The following is a 26712-nucleotide window of genomic DNA, read 5'->3' on the forward strand; positions in this document are numbered from 1 at the left end:
AACTTTGAATTAGTTAGTTATTCTTTTATTATTCGGCTGGTGGGTCGGTCTCAGTCGCAATGTATGATTTAAGCCTAGTAGTCCGTATTTTCATTATGTTGTTACTCTTTACACAGGACGTCTATTTCCTCATATCCGATGAGAGGGTCGTACTGTAAAGGACAGAAGGTGTTGTATCTTGTACAGATTGTAAAGCTCTCTGACGCTAATTTGTGATTTGTGATATTTGACTATACAAATAAAATTGACTTGACATTACTTAGCAGAGCGTAGGAGGGAGAAGCATTTACCCTGCTGAAGTCCACCGTGCTGTTCTCCCGGCTGCCTCCGTTGATGCGACTCTCGCTGTTCTTGCTGTCGAGGTTTCCTGGAGCCGACTGAGGGGACGCCAGCAGACCTGCACAGACCAGAAGATGAAGTTCATTTACACAGGAAACCAGTATGATGGGGGACAATATTCTGCTTCAGGTACAACACAAAGCGAGTCATCCTCTGGGACACTGGACCACCTGCTGCTGTGTAATGTTTAACTCAACAGGAAACGTCTTCGTCTCTGTCCTCCAGCTCACCCACCACTCTGACAACACGTCTTTAAATCTGATCAGACAGGCTAAACCTGTCTGTCCTCATGTCTGAGTGATGTATGTATTTTATATACTGTATACTTCATAATGTGCCTTTTATGTCTGTCCTTCTGCTTCCCGTGTTTCTATCAGCGTCTGATAAAGCAGCACAATGTTTTATTTAACATGTCATGGCTTTGTATGTCTTGTATTATGAGCCTCTGTGTTGTATGCATTAACCCTCTGAGACCCACAATAGACCTGTTTTAGTCTTTTTCAGGGGGGTACAGGGGGTCTTTAGTGGGAGATAGCAGGTCAACAGTAGATGTCACATAGAAGTGGTGTACATCATCTGAAAGCTGGGAACCTGAAGATTAATTTGAGATGCAGCTCAGCCCTGTGTGTCAAGTTGTTCTAGTCATAAATCAGTAATAAACAGGAATTCATTATTAAAATGAATAGTATTGAAGTGTATAAGGGTTTAGAACATTATGATAGAAGTATATGATTTCCATCTCAATGCTCTATTGTGTCTCATAAGTTGTTGCAGCAATTTTTGGGTTGATACCATTTGTTATGGCCATGCCAGTTTTTCCTCGCTAAAATGTATCCCAAATCTGGAGTGTTATTTAGCCTCCTTCCCGACATGGAAGCATAACATGGTTGGTATCAATGTATTCCTCACGTTTTCTAGTTTCATATGATATCTGTATCTCCACTCTAGCCCTGAACCTACTAGAGCCTCTGAAAGACAGTAAAGTCAGTCGGGTCTCAGGGGGTTAAATAGCACCTGACAATGTAGTATCATGTTAACAAACATTCACTTTTTATTATTGTTCTGCATGCCGACAAATGACCTCAATAATCATTAAGTAATTTTAATCTGCTGTTATTAGAGTGACTCTGTGGCTCAGCAGTCTTTTTTAATGAGTACTGTCCCTGTTAAATAAATCAAAGAATAAAATTAATTAACTTTTAGATCTGAAACTGTTGAGCTGACAGAGGTTTTCAGTCTAAAGCTGCTGATTTAGACCACATGACTTTAACCTGAGAACACACACACAGTGTCCTGTTACAGTCCAACAGTCTGGATCCAAACCTGATGTTAAATGTCACTCTGTGTGCCGATAGGAACTCGATCAGGAACTCGATCAGACTTTAATCTGACTTTAACCTTTAACTGTCAGTCTGACACAATCACATATTTGATATAATCTACTGATAGAAACTGGACGGAGCTCCAGAAGTTTTCCTGATTTTAAGTTTCTACGAGGAACTTTAAATTGGTGTTGATTTTGGCGGTGCCTGTAGTGATTCTGAGCTCCAGAGTCCCTTTAGAAAACCTCTCATTTTACTGCAACAGGGTCTGATGGTGTTGTCACACCAAGAGCCAAGTGAACTTTTCATGCGGCGCGATTACATACAAAGTCAATGCAAAGAGGCGAATAGATGTGAATTTGCGCTGGGCGACACAAACATGCGAAATTCGCATCATCCGCGTGAGTTGAAATAATTTAACTCGAGCCAGAGGTTGGTGTGGCACTGTGTGGTGAAAGCCTCTCAGCGTTGAGATTGTCCTCCTGTCCTCCACTGACGTTGTTGAATCAGAAATGAAGGAAATAAATCTTGTTTTAGTTTTTCGTTTTAGTTTGTTTTCAGAGTGTGTTTTCTAGTTTTAGTTTTTATTTATTTTGGTTTTATTATGGCCCGCTGTAATGTCTCAGAAGTATGTAGCTACATATACTGTACATAGAATACATGGTTGGAGAACTGGGGAGGAACGACCAAAATCACAACATTTCTTTATGTAACGAGATATTCTGCTTCAGTCCAAAAATGCAAATCTGCATTTCAAAAACAACATCTTACTGCAGTGAAAAACAGGTTGCTCTGCCGCTCACACCTGTATTAATGGTCTAGCAGTGATCTGACAACACCATCAATTACAGTTAAATAACCACAATAACACTAAATCCATTTTTTTGGGTGATGTCATCATAAAATATGACGACAGACACTAAAAGTGAATGTTAAACATTCGGTACAGCCCTAAAATGAATGAATAATCATATTTCAGTTCCATGAAAGTCGTTTAATAAAGAATAATTGATGTTTGTCATTTCGGTCTCTAACTGACCCTTACTTTCCTCAAACTTTCCTCTTAGTTAATCTTTTCTCTCTCAGCGTTACAGTCAGCATGTTGCTCTGCTTCATTAGTCGCTTCATTAGACTGCTTCCTGTTTATTTGGACTTTAACGTTTAAGACCTGTCAGCTTCAGTAACTCATTAGCAAGGAGTCATGAGTCAGATGAAGATGATGATGAAGATGATGTACTCAGACTAACCAACCCTCCTGGTTTCCTCTCGGGGTCACAATTCTCCAGATTTATGACAAAAGTTCACAACCTCTTTTCCTTTTTGTTATTTCAACCTGTTTCTGTCTCTGCACAGCATCTATCAGCGTCTATCAGCGTCTATCAGCGTCTATCAGCTCGACTGTTTCCACCCAGACGACAATACAGCTACACCTGATGTAATTTCCTGGGGGAGGAGAGCTGCTTAAGGTTGGAGCTGCACTCGCCGCAAGCCGTCGTGGCATGGCGCTACCTATTGGAAATAAGGGTTGTCAGAGGTCAGTGGTTGCGTTGAAAGGAGCTTCAGTGACTGAGAGTAGGAGAGAGAGATGGAGAGAACTAAGAGAAAGGAATACTGAAGCAGGAGCAGAAAATGAATGAGTGAAAACTGATGATGTCAGAGATTCACACCAGAGAGACCAGTTACTCTGTATTCAGTCCTGAGTATTAAAAGTCAAATAAAAGTATTTAATATAAAACTGCTGTTGCTGTTCACTTTATAATTATTTGTTATTTTCATTCTTTAAAAGTCACCAGAATGCAGGAAACAAGGGAGGACCTCCAGACCCCCCCACTCTGGGTTAGAGATCCTCCCTGGTTCTGAGGTCTGGAGGTCGGCAGGTCTGACCAGACTGGTGCGTCTCTGTAGGACGACAGAGTTAGTAAAGACGGAGCACTACAGGCTGTTATTTTGCAAACCGACGTTCATCTTCTGTTTTCACTGTAAACTCACACAGTTCCACACATTGAGGACTGGGAGCTGCCCAGTACAACCAGTCTGATCTGATGGTCACTGAGCAGCTCCACTGGAGTTAACCCCCCACACCCACTTCATCAGCACCACACAGGCTTAAAGGGGACTTTAAGATAAAGAGAGCAGGTGAGTGTTCGGTATGAAGCCACACCATGCCGAGCCGAGCCGATCCGTGCCGAGCCGATCCGTGCCGATATTTGCCTGTGAGACTGAGAGGAAACAGCTGATCCTCTTCCTCCTCTTCCTCTTCAAGAGGGTGAAGCACCATCTGGGAGAACCCCCCTCCTCCCCACAGCCCCCCCGGAGCAGAGCAGCGGCGTGGAGCACCAGAGAGGACGTGGTCCGGCGGGGGGGCATCCATGAGGGAGGGGGCGGGGCCGGAGATACGAGGGGACGTAGGAGTGGCGGAGGGGACGGAGGAGCGACGGAGGGGGGAGAGGTGAGAGGAGGACAGACTCTCCCCTGAAGAGGAGAAGAAGAAGAAGGAGAAGAATAAAAAGAAGAAGAAGAGGGAGGTGAAAGGACGACTGAACAAGGCTGCTGGTTGTTAAAGATGCTGACAGACATCACCAGACGATCACAGAGTTATCCAGGCTGGTCTCACACAGATTCAGTTGAACTGATCACAAATCTAAATGTTCCTGTCTCACCTGAAAGAACATTTAAACTTAATAACAGCTTTTCGGCCAGTAAAGGATGATAACCATGGATGTATTAACACTAACAGCTAAATAATGACACAAACAGAGAATAAGGTGCATACAGGTGTCAGTATGTACGTCAGCTGATCAGTGACGACGTATCAAAGATGTTTGAGCTCATTTAGAAACTGAGAGCACTGACACATTGATTTTTACTCTTTACTCTGACTTTTCCTTGGATTCAAATCAAACTCCCAACAGGTCCTTCTGTACATTTGGTTCCTGCATTTTAATGTCAATTTTCTTTAAACATACATCTTCTTTATAAGTATGTATGTAATATATACTGTATATACGTACATCATGTCTTCTGAATTATGTTCTTCCTTCTGATCACGACGTAAAAGTTATTACTATTCATTACTTTTTAAAACCTAGGAAGTGTTTCCTCAGACAAATCTAGTTAGAGATAAACACTGCTGTTATAGAGCAACATCACACACACACATACAATATATATATGTATATATACAAATATATACATATATATACTGTATATATGTTGTGTGAAGGCTTCCTGCATGCTCTCTGCACACCGACCTGCAGGTTTCAACATGACGGAGCTTCAGGTCACATCAGCATATTAAATCATTCTTCACTAACAAACAGGATTTATGAGTCTGGATATGAAAACGCTGACTCGTCACATGGTGTTAGCTGGTTATTAACGCTGACTCAGCAGGTCTGTTCAGGTTAGTGAGGAGGACAAACAACAGGCCTCCAGATTATATTATTAATTAAGTATTAACTGTGGTAAGGTGAAGTTCAGAATGGTCTCACCGTTGCGTTCCAGTAGATGGGGGTCGGAGTGTTTCTTGCCGATATCAGCGAAGGATCGAACCAGCGGGATCCGGTTGCTCAGCTTCTTCTCGCTCTGATGGTGGTGACGCCTCAACATGGCCTCCTTCACCTTCTCTCGACCGTCCTCCTCCAGCTGACCCGACGCCAGCATGCTGTCAATCACCATGTCTGCACGGGAGGCAGGAAAACAGGAAGTACATGACACGGGACGCGGTCTGGACATGTTTTACAGCATTCAGCTCACTTTGACAACTTCTGAGTGACATTCTCCTACAAACTGATTGAGGCCACATTTCAGTCCCAGTCCTGGTTCAGTGGTTCTAGTACAATCTCCAGAACTGACCTGCGATCTCTTCGATGGTGTTGGCCCTCATGTCGAGCAGCACGGTGCCGTTCAGGATGCAGGAACGCAGCTCAAACAGACTGTGAAGGGACAACGTGGCCACGTATGGTTTACTCCAACGCTCGCCGCCGTCCTCTACGTCCTCCTCAAACTTCAGCCACCTGAAGACACATCACACAGAAGTTTAACTTCACATAGCAGAGCTCAGGTACTGGGAGATCCCATACTAACCAACCCTCCTGATTTTCCCAGGAGACTCCCGTTTTTCATCACCCTCTCCCGGTTTCCTCCCGGGTTCACAATTCTCCCGTATTTCTCAAGATTTATGACACATTTTCACACCTTTTTTTCCCTTTTCGTTACCTCAACCCATTTCTGGCTCTGTACAGCCTGTATCAGTTCTACCATTTCCTCCCGGACGACAATACAGCTACACCAAATGTTGTTTCCCGGTGGAAGAGATGCTAGCGACAGAACACGGTTTGACAACGGGCAGCGCCCAAAGTCGGGCTTTGCTCGACGCAGCAAAAAGCCATCGTGGCAAGGTCTCAAAGTATGGTAGCTCACCAGGATAGCACGGTTGTAAACCGTCATGTCAGGTCTTAAATAAATCAGACTTTTCCAGGCTCTAAAAGATTCTGGATGCACAGAAATGAGCAAAATTTGGCAACAAAAGTGGAATTTTTTGTCACGTTCGCTGCATTCAGATCATCTTTACTCTGCAGTATCGGTTTGGTTTTGGTTCAGTCTGACTGCTGGTCTGAAACCATCCAGGCATGAACGAGGTGTTCAGAACTAAATCCACTGAATTAACTGACAGAGTCCTACAGGGCAGTGACACATCTTCAACGCTCAGATTAAGAATCCAGATTAAATGAAGGTTCATCCTGGTCAAAGAAGGAAGGACCAGCCGAGTGAAATGGTGAGTTATTATGAATAAAGTTAGAAAAGATCATCTCAAATCTCATCTAAAATCAGAACAGAAGACCAAACAATGAGCCAGAGTCTGGAGAAGAAGTGTGCTCGCCTGGCCGTCTCCTTCCACTCCTGGAAGTCTCCGTCTCTGAATGCGATCTCGTCCAGCTCGGTGAACAGGTCGTGGGGGATGTGCTCCTCGTCGCCGTCCTCTGTCCCGAGGATGAAGTGGACTCTCTGAGACGGCGTGTCTGCAGGGAAACAACCAGTGACACGTTAGCAGGTCATCACTTTATGACCATCAGTGTGAGTGTGTGATTAATACCGGACAGACCGTAAGAGGGCGACTCTCGTCCGTCCTCGCGATCTGAGCGGTCCCGTCGTTTCCGGTGATGTCGGTGTCCTCGGTGGCGGTGACGTCTTCGGGTGTCTCGGCCCATAGGAACGTGAACGCCAACATACACCGCTCTGTGACCTGAGGAGGGAAATACTGTCACTGACCAGCTCAGAGAGCCTTCATTACATCACACTCATTATTCAGAGTGATTAAATATCATCATCAAATAAATACACTAAAATAAATAAGTGCATCACTCCAAAACAAACAACAAATAAAAGTGGCTTCTACAAAATCCATGAAAATAAATGTACATTTCCTGCTTCTACTGATGCAAATGATATGAAAATCAAAATGTTCAGAAGTATCACCGGCTGACTGACTGGTGTGTATAAATACATCATCTCTGCTACTTCCTGTTGACTGTAAACACTGTGTGTGTGTGTGTGTGTGTGTGTTATTGGAGGACTCACTCTCCAGTTCTTCCTTCTCAAAGTTGGTGTGGAGGGTGGAGCTGGTCTTGCCCCGGTCCAGTACCGCCTCCTCATCGTTCCCCTGCAACAAGAGGATCAATCAGTTCCTCCTGACTCCAGACTGACTCCAGACCGACTACAGACTGACCTACAGACTGACTCCAGACCGACTACAGACTGACCTACAGACTGACTCCAGACTGACCTACAGACTGACTCCAGACTGACCTACAGACTGACCTATAGACTGACCTACAGACTGACCTACAGACTGACTTACAGACTGACCTCCAGACTGATCTCCAGACTGACCTACAGAGTGACTCCAGACTGACTTACAGACTGAACTATAGACTGACTTACAGACTACCTCCAGACTAACCTACAGACTGACTCCAGACCGACCTCCAGACCGACTTACAGACTACCTATAGACTGACCTCCAGACTGAGCTACAGACTGACCTACAGACTGACTCCAGACTGACTTACAGACTGACCTATAGACTGACAGACTACCTCCAGACTGCCCTACAGACTGCCCTACAGACTGACTTACAGACTGACCTATAGACTGACTCCAGACTGACTTACAGACTACCTCCAGACTGACCTACAGACTGCCCTACAGACTGACTTACAGACTACCTCAAGACTGACCTCCAGACTGAGCTACAGACTGACCTACAGACTGAGCTACAGACTGACCTACAGACTGGAGTCAATCTGTAGGTCAGTCTGTAGTCAGACTGACCTACAGACTGACCTAGAGACTGACCTACAGGAGGCGCTTACGGGCCAAAAGAGAGTGCACGTAAATGGAAACAACGCAGGTTTAATGAAACTTCTGTTAGACCTCAAGGATTCACACTCCAGCTGCAACTAACCAGTATTTCATTATCCATAAATCTGCCTGTTGAAAATAGTAGAAAATAGTGAGAAAAACATCCCCATTATAATTTCTTACGGCTCAATGTGACGTTTTCAAATGTCCAACGGTTCAAAATTACAAATATTCAGTTTACCAACATTTAGGACGAAGAGAAGCATCAAATCCTGAAAATTACTAACAATTAATTGATTATCAAAATAGCTGCTTATCAAAGCACCAGTGTGTAACATTTCAGAGGCTCTAGCAGCAAAAATATCATATTAATAACTATGTTTTCATTAGCGTATAATCATCTGAAACTAAGAATGGTTTTCATAATCATCATCATCAGGGCTGGGGCGATTCACCTCTCTCCTGATTCCATTCTATCACCATACTTGGGTGCCGATTCGATATGTATTGTGATTTTTAAGTATTGCGATTTGATATTCTGATTTATGTTAACTTATTTAACACTAGACCATGGGAAGAAGTTCAGACATACACTTCTAGAGACTTTTACTTTGTAAAATCTCTAAATGAATCCAATAAAAATGTAGCCAAACCCAACCCAAAAAATCAAAGAATAAAGACATGTCCCTCACAGATTAGTGGTATTTTCTTTTTAATTTAGAACGGAAATGTAATGTTTTATACTCCCGTCAGCTCCGTTCTCTTTATACATCCATAGTCAGCTCCATCGGGGCCGTTTGAATGCATTTAACATTAATGTCAGTATATGGGTGCTCTACAGTTGTAGCGTCGGACCATTTGACCACGGAGATGAGAGTGACGGCCAGCTTGACCGCACCTTACCGCAATATGATAACGTTTCCTGTCCATGACAGAGTTAGCATGCAGCTTTAGCCGTGATGTCTAGCTCTGCTTTTCCTGCAATGTGTGAAACCCAAAGTGTTTCCATACTTTACTGGATGTGTAGTGTTTACCACTTTGGATTTAAAATGTGAGGGTGCAGGTCGTATCCACGCAGACACTCCAACGTTTCCTACTTTATCGTTTCGGGTCGCTGCGGTTTGTTTTGGTTGACGGATACTGAACGGATATGACGTCACGTTACTCAGACTACAACAATAAAAGTGGTAACTTCCTTCTACCTCCACATAGACTCAAATGAAGTAAATACATTTATATCGATTCTGCCATTAAAACATCTATTTCAACACTGTAAAAAAAAAAAAATTGCGATACATAGGTGAATTGATTTTTTAGCCCACCCCTAATACTCATCATCCAACTTGAACTCCCATCAGCCAAAATGATCAGATATAAAAAACTATTTCACACCTCAATCATCTCTTGACTCGACTGCGTGAAGAAAAGGTGGCGTGAGCACACAAATCTGTTCATGACTGGCAGGTTTAATTCTACGATTTTATATCTGATCCCCAAACTGGTCCCAGTGTGTCACCGTGGACAGACGACTTTAAGGTCATATCACCACTTCAACTGTGCACCGACACACTCGGACTGCCTGGCTCCGCCCACAGCCGGTGGGAACGCCGTGCCTCATCACACCATCACTGCCAGGAAGTGATCTGACAGCTGGACGGAACAAGAGGCTCAGCTGATCAAATAAACATGATGAGAGTGTTTAGTGTTGAGAAGTGAGCAGGACGACATGCAGACTGCGGATGTTAGCAAGGGGAGCGTGTCAGACAGGAAGTGCAGCTCCGTGGTTGTTCCAGCAGCACGCTGACAGATAACACGCACACAATGACAGTGCTCCAGCTGTGAACCTCCACTGTACAGACACACACAGCTGGAGATGATCCATCCAGCTCATCAGGTTAAATATAGACTTCCTCTCCTCATACCAACCAAACGCATGATGGGACTGATCTGAGTTCAGCTCTTATATATTCATCATATTCTCTACCTGAACTAAGGTTCTTCCTCACTGCGTCATGTTTTGTTCTCACTTCTGTTTAGAGCAGAAGTGTCATTATTTAGCTTAGCGTCACCGGTGTTAATACATCCATGGTTGTCATCCTTTACTGGACAAAAGGCTGTTTTTAAGCTTTAAAAAGGAACCATTTATGTTTACAATATGTGATCAGTTTAACCAAATCTGTGCTGAAATGTGAGTGCCGCTGTGTGGTGAAAGCCTGTCAGCGTTGAGATTGTTCTCCTGTGGTCACTGACGTCCTGACGTTGTTGAATCAGAAATGGAGGAAATAAATCTTGTATAAGTCTGTGGTCACCCCGAGCTACGACCGGAACAAACTCTGTGTAGAAACCACAAACTGTCTATGGTAGAAACAACAACGTCGCTGCCTACTTATGCCTAGATGACTTTATGTTGAGTGTTGATGGAGCAGCTGTATTGCCTGGCACTGATCCATCCAAACGCCATTCAGAAAACAAGCATTTTAAAAGTTGTTTGCTTGTCGTCTTGGCAACAGACCTGACAAAGCATGAATTCAGACGTTTTACTAATCAGCATCATTATTTAGTTATTTCAGCATCATTTTGATCTGTTTATTAATATTAAATCACAGCTCAATCTGTTTATTTTGGGTTCATACCTCAGTAGTGACGTGTGGCTGCTAGATACAGTCAGTGCAATGACACTGTATGTGAATACTGCTCGCCGCCGGGTGATGTTATGAACCTAGACATGATGGCGTTTGGTTTTCTGACATATCTGGGACTTCACCAACATGTACAAAGCAGCAACAGTGGTTATTTCTTCCATGGTTGATGGAGGAAAGAATAGTTGTTGGTATCTATGGAGACAAGCTCCTCCTCCTCTCCGGAGCGTCTAGAACGAACACAAATGATACCGGCGGTCCGACTCACGCCAGTAAAGCGACGTGAAAATTCGCTTCACTCTGGATGTGAACACAGCTTTAGTTTGCTCTCCTGTTCACACCTGGTGACAGAATGAGAACATAAATCTACCAAAAGCAAAATCTGGTCACAAATCAGATGTGACCGTGTAGACGGTGATTTCACTAAATAAAGAGGATATTTAGAGGAGCAGAGATAATGTGGTGGTTTAAAGGAGTTTATAAATAAGATCTGACCCGGAGGAACCTGGATCTGATTGTGACTCAGATCAGTTTTCAGTTTAAAGGTCTCCTCCTGAAGAAGAAGAACCGTCTGGAGGCTCCAGGCTGCTTCTCTACACACTGACTGCTGCTTTAATACAGAAATATCACTAAAGACCGGTGGATTCAGACTTGTTCTGCTTTCTGTGCTGTTAGATTATCGTCTTTATTGACTTGTTGCTGTCAGATAACGGGCCGATACTGACTCAATAGCTAGAATGGGTATCGGTGACAATGGAGTCGATATATTAAATTCAATGTTTATATACTATATACTGGAAATTTTATTCCTGTTTAAGTTTTGACCAGTTTGTTGCTGAATTAAAAAGGTTTACACCTGATTTATAATTCCTGTTAATTTGGAAGGTGTTCTACCAAGTTGTTGGTGTACAATTTATTATAATGATAATAAACAATTTAGTAAGTTTATATCTATTTGTTACATTTAGTTTTACAAAGTTAAGAAAACAATGTTTAAGTCCAGACTGATGTTGTCTTGCACATAACAGAATGATCCAGTCACTTCCACACAGTGAGGCATACAGATGATTCATTAAACACTGGTATCAGATCGGTACTCTGTATCGGGACTGAAAAAGTTGGATCGATGCATCCCTAAATAAAACAGCTACAACAGTCTGGTATGTTCAGAAATTGACATCACTTTACTGTAATGTAGCATTTAAAACCAGGAAAAGACAACACATATTATATTATGATATATTATGATTTATCACGATATCCAAAATCTAAAATGATATCTAATCTCATATCATGATATCGATATTATATCGACATATTGCCCAGCCCTAATAGATGGATATAGATGTAGCTGATTCTGTGCCGGTCACATTCATTTTCATTAATAAAACTAAAATAATTGTCAGATTTTGTGCTCTAATGGAATATTTCTGCATTGATGAACTTTCTTAATATTTACATATGTGACTGTATTCAAAGGGTTAGATTACAGGAGGGTTCGTCTTTTCCTGTTTGACTCTCATTTCCTCAAATGTTTGATGAGCCTGAAGAACATGTCATCCTGAGAGCAGTTATTAACTAAACTATCTAACTATCAGTTAACTAAACTATCTATAACTATCAGTTAACTAAACTATCTCTAACTATCAGTTAACTAAACTATCTCTAACTATCAGTGGTATGATGAGACACAGAGTGAGTTCTAGGTACGTACCAGTGACATGGCTCTGGCCACCCTGTGACTGACTATATCTCCCCAAAAGTCTCCCATCCTGTCCAGAACCCGTCCACTGGGTCAAAACCAAACAGCTCTCAGAGAACCAGAGGAACACGTTGAGATAAACCTGCAGCTCAGAAACGAACCGAGTGGATCCAGTCGTCCAGGTTCACTAAATACAGACTACGACTCCTCGAGTATTTATAGACCAGAGTGTTGCTTCACTGCCTGGAGCTCTGAGATCAGCAGCACAGAAGAAGAAAACACAGGGGGGGGGGGGCTCCAGAGAACGGGTCGACCACATTACAGAACAGAAGAAGAAATCACAGGAGGAGGGGCCTAATCAACGGGTCGACCACATTACTGAGCAGGAAAAACACTAACAGAGCAGAAAACTGACAAACTGAACTCAACTGACCTGAAACAACCAGGAAATACTTCTAGTAGTATTACTACTACTACTTCTACAACTATTAATACTACTACTTTAACAACTAATACTTCACCTCAATCTCTGATACTTCTGATCACTGACAGGAACTCAGATATACATCCTGTATTATATGCGTTATCTTATAGAGCTGGGACAACAAGTCCCTCAGGACCAACAAGTCCCTAGTCAGGACCAACAAGACCCTAGTCAGGACCAACAAGACCCTAGTCAGGACAAACAAGACCCTAGTCAGGACAAACAAGACCCTAGTCAGGACAAACAAGACCCTAGTCAGGACCAACAAGACCCTAGTCAGGACCAACAGGTTTTCTATTTTCCAGTACCAGTACAGTAGAAACCCTCCTTCCTCCCTGAACAGTAACACCAGTCTTTTTCCTCTCAGCTCAGGAATTCTACTGAGAATCAACAACAGGCCACAACATGAACACAGAGCTCATATACACCGATCAGCCATAACATTAGTACAGCATGGGCACCATGACCGGTCTGCAGCTACGCAGCCCCATACGCAACAAACTGCGATGCACTGTGTGTTCTGACACCTTTCTATCGGAACCAGCATTAACTTTTTCAGCAATTTGAGCTCCAGTAGCTCTTCTATTGGATCGGACAACACGGGCCAGCCTTCGCTCCCCACGTGCATCAATGAGCCGTGGCCGCACATGACCCTGTCGTCGGTTCACCGGTTTTCCTTCCTTGGATGACTTTTGGTAGGTCGTGACCATTGCAGACCGGGAACATCCCACAAGAGTTGCAGTTCTGGAGATGCTCTGACCCGGTCGTCCAGCCATCACAATTTGGCCCTTGTCAAAGTCACTCACATCCTTACGCTGGCCCATTTCTTCTGCTTCCAACACAAAGTTCAAAATGTTCACTTGCTGTCTTATATATACCACCCACTGCCAGGTGCCATGGTAACGAGATAATCAATGTTATTCACTTCACCTGTCAGTGGTGTTAATGTTATGGCTGATCGGTGTATATACTGTACCAACACATGAACACAGAGCTCATATATACATGTATACTGTATCATCAATGAGGAGGTTTTACATTTCCTCTTCTGTTTCAGCACAACAACACACTCCTTCGGCTCTGGAAACCACAAACAAATGATCAACAGGAAGAAGCTTTAAATGTCATGTGACAGATGTTCAGGACCAGCTGCCCCCCCCCCCCCTCTTATCAAACACTACAGAAACAGATGAACAGTTGGATCAGACTTCCCTCGTGCTGCATCTCAGTGGTTCAACATGACTGGAGGGCTGTAATGGCTATTTTTAATATTTTAACAATCTATGATATTACTGTGTGTCTGGAAGTGAATGATCAGCTGAATCTGCAGCTCCCCTCAGCTTTACAGCACTTTATAGAGCTTTACAGAGCTTAATTAGTGCTTTACAGAGCTTTATAGAGCTTAATAGAGCTATGAGCTATATATACACAGTATATATATATACACATATGTATATACATATGTGTATATATATATATATATATATATATATATATATATATATATATATATATACATATATATATATATATATATATATATATATATATATATATACATATACATATATATATATATATATATATATACATATATATATATGTGTGTGTGTGTGTGTATATAAACAATATATATATATATATATATATATATATAAACAATATATATATATATATATATATATATATATATATATATATATATATATATATATATATATATATATATATATATAAACAGTATACTGTATATGCTGAACTAACCGTAGACACCTGCCTCACTCATGGACTTCATCTGGTTTAAATTTAGTCTCCAGACTCTCCTCAGGTTTTGGTTTTCTTTTCTCAGTTTTTTTTTCTGTTTGTCTTCAGCTTCTTATCTCACCTGCACAAATTTACTTTTCTTGTGTTTTTTCTCTCTTATCATTTTGAATCTCTTATCCTGAAGCAGATAATCTAAACTAACATTCTGCAGAGAGATTGTTGGAATGTGCAGATGCTGAAAATATGTACGTGGTAGACAGAGACTGCAAAGTGAATAAACTGTAATGCAAACAGGAATGTAGTTAATGAATATGTAGTAAATCACGAAGTAAAAGTATATCAAAGATGTTGATCTTACATGAATGTTTAACTAGAGACTGAAGAGGTCTCACTCTGTAGGAGTTTTTAGAACTACAGAACGGTAGTACGGTGGTGTCACAGAGTGGAGCGTCTTCCCTCACAGAAAATCTTTGGTCCAGATACACACAAACATTTCAGTTTTATTTTGTTCTAATATCAAAAATTGCTGAGTGAACTAACATACACAAGTATACAAAATTGTTGGTACCCTTCCGTTAAAGAAAGAAAAACCCACAATGGTCACTGAAATAACTTGAAACTGACAAAAGTAATAATAAATAAAAATTTACTAAAAATTAACTAATGAAAATCAGATATTGTTTTTGAATTATGGTTCAACAGAATCATTTTAAAAAACAAAGTAATGAAACTGGCCTAGACAAAAATGATGGTACCCTTAACTTAATGTTTTGTTTCACAACCTTTTGAGGCAATCACTGCAAACAAGTGATTTCTGTAACTCTCAATGAGACTTCTGCACCTGTCGACAGGTATTTTGGCCCACTCCTCGTGAGCAAACTGCTCCAGCTGTCTCAGGTTTGAAGGGTGCCTTCTCCAGACTGCATGTTTCAGCTCCTTCCACAGATGTTCAATAGGATTTAGATCAGGGCTCATAGAAGGCCACTTCAGAATAGTCCAATGTTTTGTTCTTAGCCATTCTTGGGTGTTTTTAGTTGTGTTTTGGGTCATTATCCTGTTTGAGGACCCATGACCTGCAACTGAGACCAAGCTTTCTGACACTGGGCAGCACATTTCGCTCCAGAATGCCTTGATTGTGTTCAGATTTCATTGCACCCTGCACAGATTCAAGACACCCTGTGCCAGATGCAGCCCCAGAACATAACCAAGCCTCCTCCATGTTTCACATTAGGTACAGTGTTCTTTTCTTTGGATGCTTCATTTTTGCGTCTGTGAACATAGAGCTGATGTGACTTGCCAAAAAGCTCCAGTTTTGTCTCATCTGTCCAAAGGACATTCTCCCAGAAGCTTTGTGGCTTGTCAATATGCATTTTGGCAAATTCCAGTCTCACTTTTTTATGATTTGGTGTCCTCCTCGGGTCGTCTTCCATTAAGTCCACTTTGGCTCAAACAGCGACGGATGGTGCGATCTGACACTGATGTACCTTGACCTTGGAGTTCACCTCTAATCTCTTTGGAAGTTGTTCTGGGCTCTTTGGTTACCATTCGTATTATCCGTCTCTTCAATTTGTCATCAATTTTCCTCTTGCGGCCACGTCCAGGGAGGTTGGCTACAGTCCCGTGGATCTTAAACTTCTGAATAATATGAGCAGCTGTAGTCACAGGAACATCAAGCTGCTTGGAGATGGTCTTATAGCCTTCACCTTTAACATGAAGGTCTATAATGTTCTTTCTGATCTCCTGAGACAACTCTCTCCTTAGCTTTCTGTGGTCCATGTTCAGTGTGGTACACACCATGATACCAAACAGCACAGTGACTACTTTTCACCCTTTAAATAGGCAGACTGACTGATTACAAGATTGATTACATGTCCCTATGGTCAAATTATTTTCAATCTTTTCTAGGGGTACCATCATTTTTGTCCAGGCCAGTTTCATTAGTTTGTTTTTTAAAATGATTCTGTTGAACCAAAATTCAAAAACAATGTCTGATTTTCATTAGTTAATTTTCAGTAAATTTTTATTTATTATTACTTTTGTCAGTTTCAAGTTATTTCAGTGACCATTTTGGGTTTTTCTTTCTTTAACGAAAGGGTACCAACAATTTTGCCTACGTGTGTAAGTGTTAACTACTGTCTGTGAGAGTGGATCAGTTTTTAATTAATTATTAAATTATTCTATGATTGCATATATAATTATGAGAATGTTTCTCATAATTAGTGCAGTATCTAAAGATCAATTAATCATCATCATCATCATCATTGATTGTTTGGTGTATAAAATGTAGGTGACAAAGAAAACCAGCAAATATTCAAATTTAGAAACTGTAAAATAGTGAATTTCAGGTGTTTTTGCTTAAAAATTAACTAAAATGATAAATGGAGTAAATGCTTAAGGTTATGTTGACATGTTGATTCTGGGTATATATATATCATCACATGTGCAGATTGTTGAATAAAATTAGGCTATATTAAAAAACAAAAAAGATAAATAGATTATCAAAATTATTGTGATATGACTTTCTGTTGATCAAATCATCATTTCAGCACATTATTCATAATTATAAGATGGTTGCAAATTTCACCCTATACATTTTTTTATAATTATTAATACAGACAAACACTAAGTATCATTAATCACATTATAGTAGTACACTGTGAACACACACTACATCCTGCTGCTACTAATCACCTCACTTTCCCTCTTTAGTTGCTCCTTTATAGTTTCTATTTTACTTCTACTCTCATTTGAGCTTTTTATACCTCTTATCATTTATGTTTTACTTTCTCTATTTATCTGTACTTATTAACACAATTTCCTCTCTGGGAATCAATAAAGGTTAATCTTCTCTTATATTTAAAAAATCTCTTTAATTTATCATTAAATGTGACAATTAATCACAATATTGATCGCAGGTGATAATCAACCTGCCAGGTATCAAATAGTATTATATTATATTATATTATTATGTAACCCGAGATCTACATGTATAGAGAAAGCAATATCAGAGATTTAATGTCTGAACATTATGGGATGTAACTCATCATTTAACACAACTGAGATCAGATCTTCACATGTGAAACCGACAATCATCCACAGAGCTAACCAACGCTACTCAGGAAAGTTTTAATACCTAGAGTCTTTAAACTAGAGGACACTGACCCATGTCCCATTTCCATGGTAACGGCATCATCCAGCATGATGCTGATGAGGAGCCTCTCTGTCAGCATCATCAGAACAGGTGCTTTGCTCAAAGGCACTTAAACTAGAGCTTCAACCAGCTCCTCCCTGCTGACTGACTGGATGATGGGAATCACAACACACACTTGTCTCATACCGCCTTCATCACGGACAACACGCTGATGATGATGATGAGGCTTAAGATACTCAAACACCCTTATTTCCAACCACTTACACAAAAGAAACAAGTGATATTATTAACAACAGCCTAGACCAAACTCCATTCATTAACTTGCTAATTTAATGTATTTGTGCTTACCGCGCAAACTGCGTACGTTGTACGACAAATTAAATCATTGTTCGGGATTAAATACAGATAAATCTCATATCCGGCATGTAAACAGGAGTGACATCTGTCCGCATTCATATCAAAAACGTACTTTGATAATAAGCCAAACTATTCTCCGCCACCACCCAGAGCGGTGTGTTCCGGCGGTAGGGAGTGATGGGAATGGTCGCCAAGCAAACAAGAAAAACTGAGATATTATATGAAGGAGAACCGCTGGGTGGATGCAAGTCATGCCGAATGGAAGAGCAGCTCTTTACGAGTCAGATTCTGGTTTTAAAACTATTTCAACACCGACACAGATGTGATGGGAGCGTCGGTAGCAAGAATCACCACTTTTTCTAACGGGGTTCCGCACGGTTCACTTCTGAGGAGAAACGGACGCGCATCGTTACTTCACTTCCTGGCATCAGCGTGGTCTCTTAGAAACAAAAGCAGTCGGTTTCCAGCCGCTGTTTCAGCTTCTCCGGTAACTACCGGACACTTTAAACTGTTCGGTTTAAAACACGTGTTTATTTCTGACACTATGTTATGAGAAAGTGTCCAGTTTGTGTGCTCAGGCTCCGGCTGGTGGTCAGCCCGCTGAGGGGGCGCTAGCCGCCGGCTAACAGCTCCTCTACCGGGGTACTTACCGAGCGGAGGAGCGGTCTCATCTGCTCGCTGTGCTCTTCCTCCATCTACACAACACGCTGCTAGATACTCCTCTTCTTCTCCCCGCCGGGCTGCTGCTTCATCAGCTTCGTTAGCTCACCACCGGTTCCTCTTCTTCTCCTCTTTCAACACTTTATAACTGTCTGGAGCAACATTTAACTCACGCTGCAGAGCCCGCCTCCTGCTGACTGACAGCTGAGACATCCGATGACGTGGCAGCGATCGGTTTGCTTCCACCAATCCCCGGGCCAGAAAGGGCAGTGGGCGGAGCTAAACCGTCTATTGTTAGTGATAATTAAATAACTTTATCACTAATTAAATAACTTTATTATTAATTATTTTATAATATATTATGAGTGAGCAGAGTACCGGAACAGGCAGTGAACAGAGTACCTGAGCAGTGAACAGAGTACCTGAGCAGTGAACAGAGTACCTGAACAGGTAGGTAACAGAGTACCTGAGCAGTGAACAGAGTACCTGAACAGGTAGTGAACAGAGTACCTGAGCAGGTAGTAAACAGAGTATCTGAGCAGGTAGTGAACAGAGTACTTGAACAGGTAGTGAACAGAGTACCTGAGCAGGTAGTGAACAGAGTACCTGAACAGGTAGGTAACAGAGTACCTGAGCAGGTAGTGAACAGAGTACCTGAGCAGGTAGTGAACAGAGTACCTGAACAGGTAGGTAACAGAGTACCTGAGCAGGTAGTGAACAGAGTACCTGAACAGGTAGGTAACAGAGTACCTGAGCAGGTAGTGAACAGAGTACCTGAACAGGTAGGTAACAGAGTACCTGAGCAGGTAGTGAACATAGCACCTGAGCAGATAGTGAACAGAGTATCTGAGCAGGTAGTGAACAGAGTACCTGAGCAGGTAGTGAACAGAGTACCTGAACAGGTAGGTAACAGAGTACCTGAGCAGGTAGTGAACAGAGTACCTGAGCAGGTAGTACACAGAGTACCTGAGCAGGTAGTGAACAGAGTATCTGAGCAGGTAGTGAACAGAGTACCTGAGCAGGTAGTGAACAGAGTATCTGAGCAGGTAGTGAACAGAGTACCTGAGCAGGTAGTGAACAGAGTACCTGAGCAGGTAGTGAACAGAGTATCTGAGCAGGTAGTGAACATAGCACCTGAGCAGGTAGTGAACAGAGTATCTGAGCAGGTAGTGAACAGAGTACCTGAGCAGGTAGTGAACAGAGTACCTGAGCAGGTACTGATAATTCTCTTCAGGTTCATCACTATCAGAGATGTCTGTTGATGTACACAGAGTCTCCTCTACTAGAACAACTCAGTAAAGTATATCAAAAGGCATTGTGGGAAACGTAGGACATGACAAAGTGAAGCAGACGTAGATGAGGCAGGTTGGAGGAAAATCAAACAAACACAGACAATGTGAAAGAGATGAATATCGTATCAATAAGTTTATGACGAGCAGGGAAGTGATTTTCCCGCTCTATGAGACAGACCCTGAATGCACCACAGTCCTCCTCCTGTGGGAACCACAGAGAGACTTTTCAGTTGACGATGGAAAACTAAATAATAATTGTTAAAAAGGGACTAAATCATGTTGGAGGAGACACATGAAAGAGTTTCTCAGTAAAATGACCTTTTGAACAGCTTATCTGTGATTAGCAGCTCCATGTTTTTTGGTGTTTCCTCCTGCTGCTGTAATCCTGACAGATTATTTCATTACACTAAAGTCATTGTTGTTCCCACAAAGCAGCCCAGAGGCCTCTGGCTCCCCTCACACTCCTTTATTCAATGCTTTCTCCTCACGGAAATAACACATGAGCTGGTTTCATATTCTATTAGCAGTTATTTAAAATCTCTAAAATTACTTTTTTTGTTTTTACCTTTTACATTACTGCCATAAATATGACTTATCACCTCATAAGTATGAGAACGTTTCTCATAATTAGTGCTGCAACTAATGATCATTGTTTTATTGATAATTTCTGCCAATTGTTTTCTTGATTAATCAATTAATTGCTTGGTGTATAAAATGTGAGATATATTCTAATAATGACTATAACATGTAGGTGACAAAGAAAACCAGCAAATATTCAAATTAAGAAACTTACATTAGTGGATTTCAGGTGTTTTTGCTTAAAAATGAACTAAAATGATAAATGGAGTCAATGCTTCAGGTTATGTTGACATTATGATTCTGGGTATTTATTACCAGTTGTCCTTTTATTTTATTCTAGATTGGGATTGTTTGGGGGGTACTGTCTAAAAAGAAAACATTAATCTGTAATACTGTATCATCATATGTGCAGATTGTTGATATATATATCTATATACTGTATATACAGTATCTATATCTATATAGATCTATATAGATATAGATAGATAGCTTATCAACATTTTTGTGATAAATTTACTGTTGATCGACTCATTGTTGTATATTGTTTATTATCGTTATTATACATTGTTATATTGCTTATGTATATATACAGTATATATATATATATTTGTGTGTATATATATATACTGTATATATATAAACTGGTCTTTCCCTGCTGGGTTGAAGTTGAAAGCAGCTCCAGTCTGGCTGGTTTTCATTAAGTGAGCAGATTAACAGATTAAGCAGTGAGCTGTCGGCAGGAGACGAGGCTCCGTACTGCTTTCTAATTAATATTTCAGACGAACTTTGACCTGCTGCGTGTTACATAACACCATCCACTCTATTGTTCTTCATTAAGGAGGTCCAGCACTAATATATTAATCTGCTGACATGAACATGCTGTCAAAATAAAGATGATCTTCTTCTATAATATGAATATGCATATGAAGAGCAAACTGCAGTTACATGTTTCAGTTTGTCAGTAAAGTGGATGGAAAATAACATTTCTATCAAAACACACCAGGCAGTTGAAACCAGAAACCAGTTGGGACACTAAACTGGTTCCATTCTTCTGAATCTCTGCACACAGCCACTTTTCATTTGATGGGTCAAAATTGTATTTCTATACAGTAAACTGTATCAGTGACATAAGACAACATAGTACAAACACTATTAATAATACTAAAAAACATCTAATATTTGTTTTATGTGTTCTGATGCTTAAATGTAATAACTTCTATAATAATAATAATTATCTTTATATATACATTTTATATCTACACTGCAAAAAGATTTCAATATTCAACAAGTACAAACAAAACCACAAAATATGTCATTTCTCATTATTTTCCAAATCACTGTAGTATTAGTATTTTTACAGTAACTGAGTATTTCTATAGTGTTGTATAAGTACTTTTACTGTAACAGAGTATTTCTATAGTGTGGTATTAGTACTTTTACTGTAACAGAGTATTTCTATAGTGTTGTATAAGTACTTTTACTGTAACAGAGTATTTCTATAGTGTGGTATTAGTACTTTTACTGTAACAGAGTATTTCTATAGTGTGGTATTAGTACTTATTTCTATAGTGTTGTATTAGTACTTTTACTGTAACAGAGTATTTCTATAGTGTGGCATTAGTACTTTTACTGTAACAGTGTATTTCTATAGTGTTGTATTAGTACTTTCACTGTAACAGAGTATTTCTATAGTGTGGTATTAGTACCTTTACTGTAACAGAGTATTTCTATGGTGTGGTATTAGTACTTCTATTCTAACAGAGTATTTATAGTGTGTGGTATTAGTACTTCTACTCTAACAGAGTATTTATATAGTGTGGTATAAGTACTTTTACTGTAATAGAGTATTTCTACTGTGCGGTATAAGTACTTTCACTGTAACAGAGTATTTCTATAGTGTTGTATTAGTACTTTCACTGTAACAGAGTATTTCTATAGTGTGGTATTAGTACTTTCACTGTAACAGAGTATTTCTATAGTGTTGTATTAGTACTTTCACTGTAACAGAGTATTTCTATAGTGTTGTATTAGTACTTTTACTGTAACAGAGTATTTCTATAGTGTGGTATTAGTACTTTTACTGTAACAGAGTATTTCTATAGTGTTGTATAAGTACTTTAACTGTAACAGAGTATTTCTATAGTGTGGTATTAGTACTTTTACTGTGACAGAGTATTTCTATAGTGTGGTATCGGTACGTTTACTAAAGTAATGGGAGTACTTCCTCCTCTACTCTGATGTTGGTGTTCAGGTATTAACGTTAATATAAATATGAAGCATTATAACGCTTCGTTCCACCTTCAGTCGTCCGTTCGTCTTTTATTCATGGTCAGAATATAAACTGACTCAGGGTCAGTCTGACCTCTGCCTATCTGAACCTCTGCGGCGCCCTCCGATGGTCCAGCAGCTCTCAGATCAGCTCATCATCACCGTCAGCTGGTGGAGGCGTCAGACCGGCAGGTGGAGGACTCTCTGCTGGGCGGAGCTCAGCATCAGCAGCTTCCTCAGGTGAGTCAGGACCAGGTGCTTCATACCGCCCGGCGGCTTGGAGCCAGCCAGAGTGATGCATTGTGGGAGGTGAGGTCTGTGAGGCAGGCAGGTGGTGATGAAGGGGTTAACATGTTTGATCTCACAGAGGACTTATGGTACAGACGAAGACATGTTACCTGGTGGGTCTGCTGTGGACCTGCAGCCTGGTGGTGGGGGGTCGATGGAAGCCCCCCGGGACCGACAGAGAGTCTCTGTAGACAAGACCACGACGGGACGTCACCGCGGGAAAGTGAGGACACGTCGCCAGCTGGACCACAGAAGAAGAACGGTCCGTTAACACCAGGAGTTAACTGGAATACAGTAGTACTCCTGTCTGATAGAAACTACAGTAGAAGTACTCCTGTCTGATAGAAACTACAGTAGAAGTACTCCTGTCTGATAGAAACTACAGTAGAAGTACTCCCGTCTGATAGAAACTACAGTAGAAGTACTCCCGTCTGATAGAAACTACAGTAGAAGTACTCCCGTCTGATAGAAACTACAGTAGAAGTACTCCCGTCTGATAGAAACTACAGTAGAAGTACTCCCGTCTGATAGAAACTACAGTAGGAAGCTTACTCCTCGTCTGATAGAAACTACAGTAGAAGTACTCCTGTCTGATAGAAACTACAGTAGAAGTACTCCCTGTCTGATAGAAACTACAGTAGAAGTACTCCCGTCTGATAGAAACTACAGTAGAAGTACTCCCGTCTGATAGAAACTACAGTAGAAGTACTCCCGTCTGATAGAAACTACAGTAGAAGTACTCCCGTCTGATAGAAACTACAGTGTAAGTACTCCCGTCTGATAGAAACTACAGTAGAAGTACTCCCGTCTGATAGAAACTACAGTAGAAGTACTCCCGTCTGATAGAAACTACAGTAGAAGTACTCCCGTCTGATAGAAACTACAGTAGAAGTACTCCCGTCTGATAGAAACTACAGTAGAAGTACTCCCGTCTGATAGAAACTACAGTAGAAGTACTCCTGTCTGATAGAAACTACAGTAGAAGTACTCCCGTCTGATAGAAACTACAGTAGAAGTACTCCCGTCTGATAGAAACTACAGTAGAAGTACTCCTGTCTGATAGAAACTACAGTAGAAGTACTCCCCTCTGATAGAAACTACAGTAGAAGTACTCCCGTCTGATAGAAACTACAGTAGAAGTACTCCCCTCTGATAGAAACTACAGTAGAAGTACTCCCGTCTGATAGAAACTACAGTAGAAGTACTCCTCTCTGATAGAAACTACAGTAGAAGTACTCCCCTCTGATAGAAACTACAGTAGAAGTACTCCCGTCTGATAGAAACTACAGTAGAAGTACTCCTCTCTGACAGAAACTACAGTAGAAGTACTCCCGTCTGATAGAAACTACAGTAGAAGTACTCCCGTCTGATAGAAACTACAGTAGAAGTACTCCCCTCTGATAGAAACTACAGTAGAAGTACTCCCGTCTGATAGAAACTACAGTAGAAGTACTCCCGTCTGATAGAAACTACAGTAGAAGTACTCCCGTCTGATAGAAACTACAGTGTAAGTACTCCTCTCTGATAAAAACTACAGTAGAAGTACTCCCCTCTGATAGAAACTACAGTAGAAGTACTCCCGTCTGATAGAAACTACAGTAGAAGTACTCCCCTCTGATAGAAACTACAGTAGAAGTACTCCCGTCTGATAGAAACTACAGTAGAAGTACTCCCCTCTGATAGAAACTACAGTAGAAGTACTCCCGTCTGATAGAAACTACAGTAGAAGTACTCCTCTCTGATAGAAACTACAGTAGAAGTACTCCCGTCTGATAGAAACTACAGTAGAAGTACTCCCCTCTGATAGAAACTACAGTAGAAGTACTCCCGTCTGATAGAAACTACAGTAGAAGTACTCCCGTCTGATAGAAACTACAGTAGAAGTACTCCCGTCTGATAGAAACTACAGTGTAAGTACTCCTCTCTGATAAAAACTACAGTAGAAGTACTCCCGTCTGATAGAAACTACAGTAGAAGTACTCCTCTCTGATAGAAACTACAGTAGAAGTACTCCTCTCTGATAGAAACTACAGTAGAAGTACTCCCGTCTGATAGAAACTACAGTAGAAGTACTCCTGTCTGATAGAAACTACAGTAGAAGTACTCTTCTCTATAGTATAGTACTATATTATATAGTACTAGTCTCTATATTAGTGTCTTCAGTAGGAACCAATGAGAGCTGAGGGACACAGACAGGAAGTCAGACCGTATAGAGAGACGGACCCAGCAGCAGGATGTATTGCAGCAGACTGTAGTTCTCCAGCTGATCTGAGAGCAGCTTCAGTGTTTCAGGTCGTTGGATATAAATGGAGCGCTGAGTCCTCCGGGGCCCGGTCCCCCCAGGGTCCAGACCTACTTCTGCTCTAATTAGACCATTAGACCTCCTTTAACTCTTTAACTCTCCATCTGTCTTTATAAAACATCTTTAAACTAATTAGTCTTCCATTTCCTGATAATTTATTTGATTTTTACTTTGTTCTGACATTAAAAATACACTGAATGAATATAGTAGTATATCGATTACTAGAAATGGCTTATTATATTATTATAGTGACACAGATGCTCTCTCTCTTTATTTCTTCTTTTTTATTTCACTTTAGTGTGTTATAGATGGATGATTATAGATAGATTATTATAGATGAATGATTATAGATAGATTATTATAGATTATTATAGATGGATTATATAGATTATTATAGATGGATTATTATAGATTATTATAGATAGATTATTGATTATTAACACTGTCAGGATTAATTTAACCCGATTGTTTCTATTACTGACGTTACCTGATAAATATAACTATGATTGATAATTAGAAATATACTGTAGACTAAAGACATCTACATGATCTAAACATCCCTGATGATCTCTGCTGTGAGTTAAAGTCAAACTATCATCATCATCATCATCATCATCATCATCATCATCATCATCATCATCACAACATTAAACATGAATAAAGTCTGATCTACTCACAGAGACGAAGGTTGCCATGTTGCTGCTTCTGTTCTACAGAGAGACAGAGTGATGTCATCAGGAGGGCGGTGCTAAATGATGTCAATATTAGAGACACACACACACACACGTGTTCAGTGTGTTTAAAGACAATATTTAATAGTTCTATACTTGTGAGGACTCTCCTTCCTCGGCTCCTGACCTGACCTCTAATCTAGAGAGACAAGACGAAATGTCCTCACTTTCCCTAAAATGTCCTAAAATGTCCCCGCTCTCTAAAACTGTCCTCATTTTCCAAAAATGTCTAAAATGATTTATTTTCAGAAAGTGTCCCCACTTTCTAAAACTTCCACAATGTTCATTTCAGATGTTTTCTGTTGTTTTCTGATTGAAACTGATGTTGAAACACAAACAAACAGAAACTGAACATGAAGCTCTGAGGACTGATTTGACTGACAAACTGACACCAGATCACATCAGGAGACAACAAAACAACCAGCCTGACACCTCCCTCTTCTTCTTCCTCCTCCTGCTCCTCCTCTTCTT

At 40.7% G+C, this 26712-nt stretch overlaps 1 protein-coding gene and 1 long non-coding RNA gene across 4 annotated transcripts in view; both read right to left on the minus strand.

The window, feature by feature from the left end:
- Positions 1-18986, minus strand: part of LOC119497744 (sodium bicarbonate cotransporter 3-like) — a 45498-nt gene extending 26512 nt beyond the window's left edge. The window contains exons 1-8 of one of the 3 annotated variants that reach the window (XM_037786096.1): positions 12378-12580; positions 7242-7323; positions 6766-6906; positions 6544-6682; positions 5517-5677; positions 5153-5341; positions 3873-4133; positions 291-397 (exon numbers count right to left, since the gene is read on the minus strand). In XM_037786096.1, the coding sequence (XP_037642024.1) occupies positions 291-397; positions 3873-4133; positions 5153-5341; positions 5517-5677; positions 6544-6682; positions 6766-6906; positions 7242-7323; positions 12378-12434 (1137 nt within the window). In that variant the 5' untranslated portion in view covers positions 12435-12580. Of the gene's footprint in view, positions 1-290; positions 398-3872; positions 4134-5152; positions 5342-5516; positions 5678-6543; positions 6683-6765; positions 6907-7241; positions 7324-12377; positions 12581-18771 lie in introns of those variants that run through there. The other 2 variants (XM_037786097.1, XM_037786098.1) reach the window with 2 other exon arrangements.
- A 2194-nt stretch (positions 18987-21180) lies between these two features.
- Positions 21181-26260, minus strand: LOC119496578. The gene is made up of 5 exons (XR_005208748.1): positions 26188-26260; positions 23319-23449; positions 22646-23236; positions 22210-22358; positions 21181-22148 (listed from the first exon to the last, which is right to left on the minus strand). It is a non-coding gene; the product is annotated as an uncharacterized LOC119496578 (long non-coding RNA).
- Positions 26261-26712: the final 452 nt, after the last annotated feature.

Source organism: Sebastes umbrosus, chromosome 11 (genome assembly GCF_015220745.1).
Source record: "Sebastes umbrosus isolate fSebUmb1 chromosome 11, fSebUmb1.pri, whole genome shotgun sequence".
Classification (NCBI taxonomy): Eukaryota; Metazoa; Chordata; class Actinopteri; order Perciformes; family Sebastidae; genus Sebastes; species Sebastes umbrosus.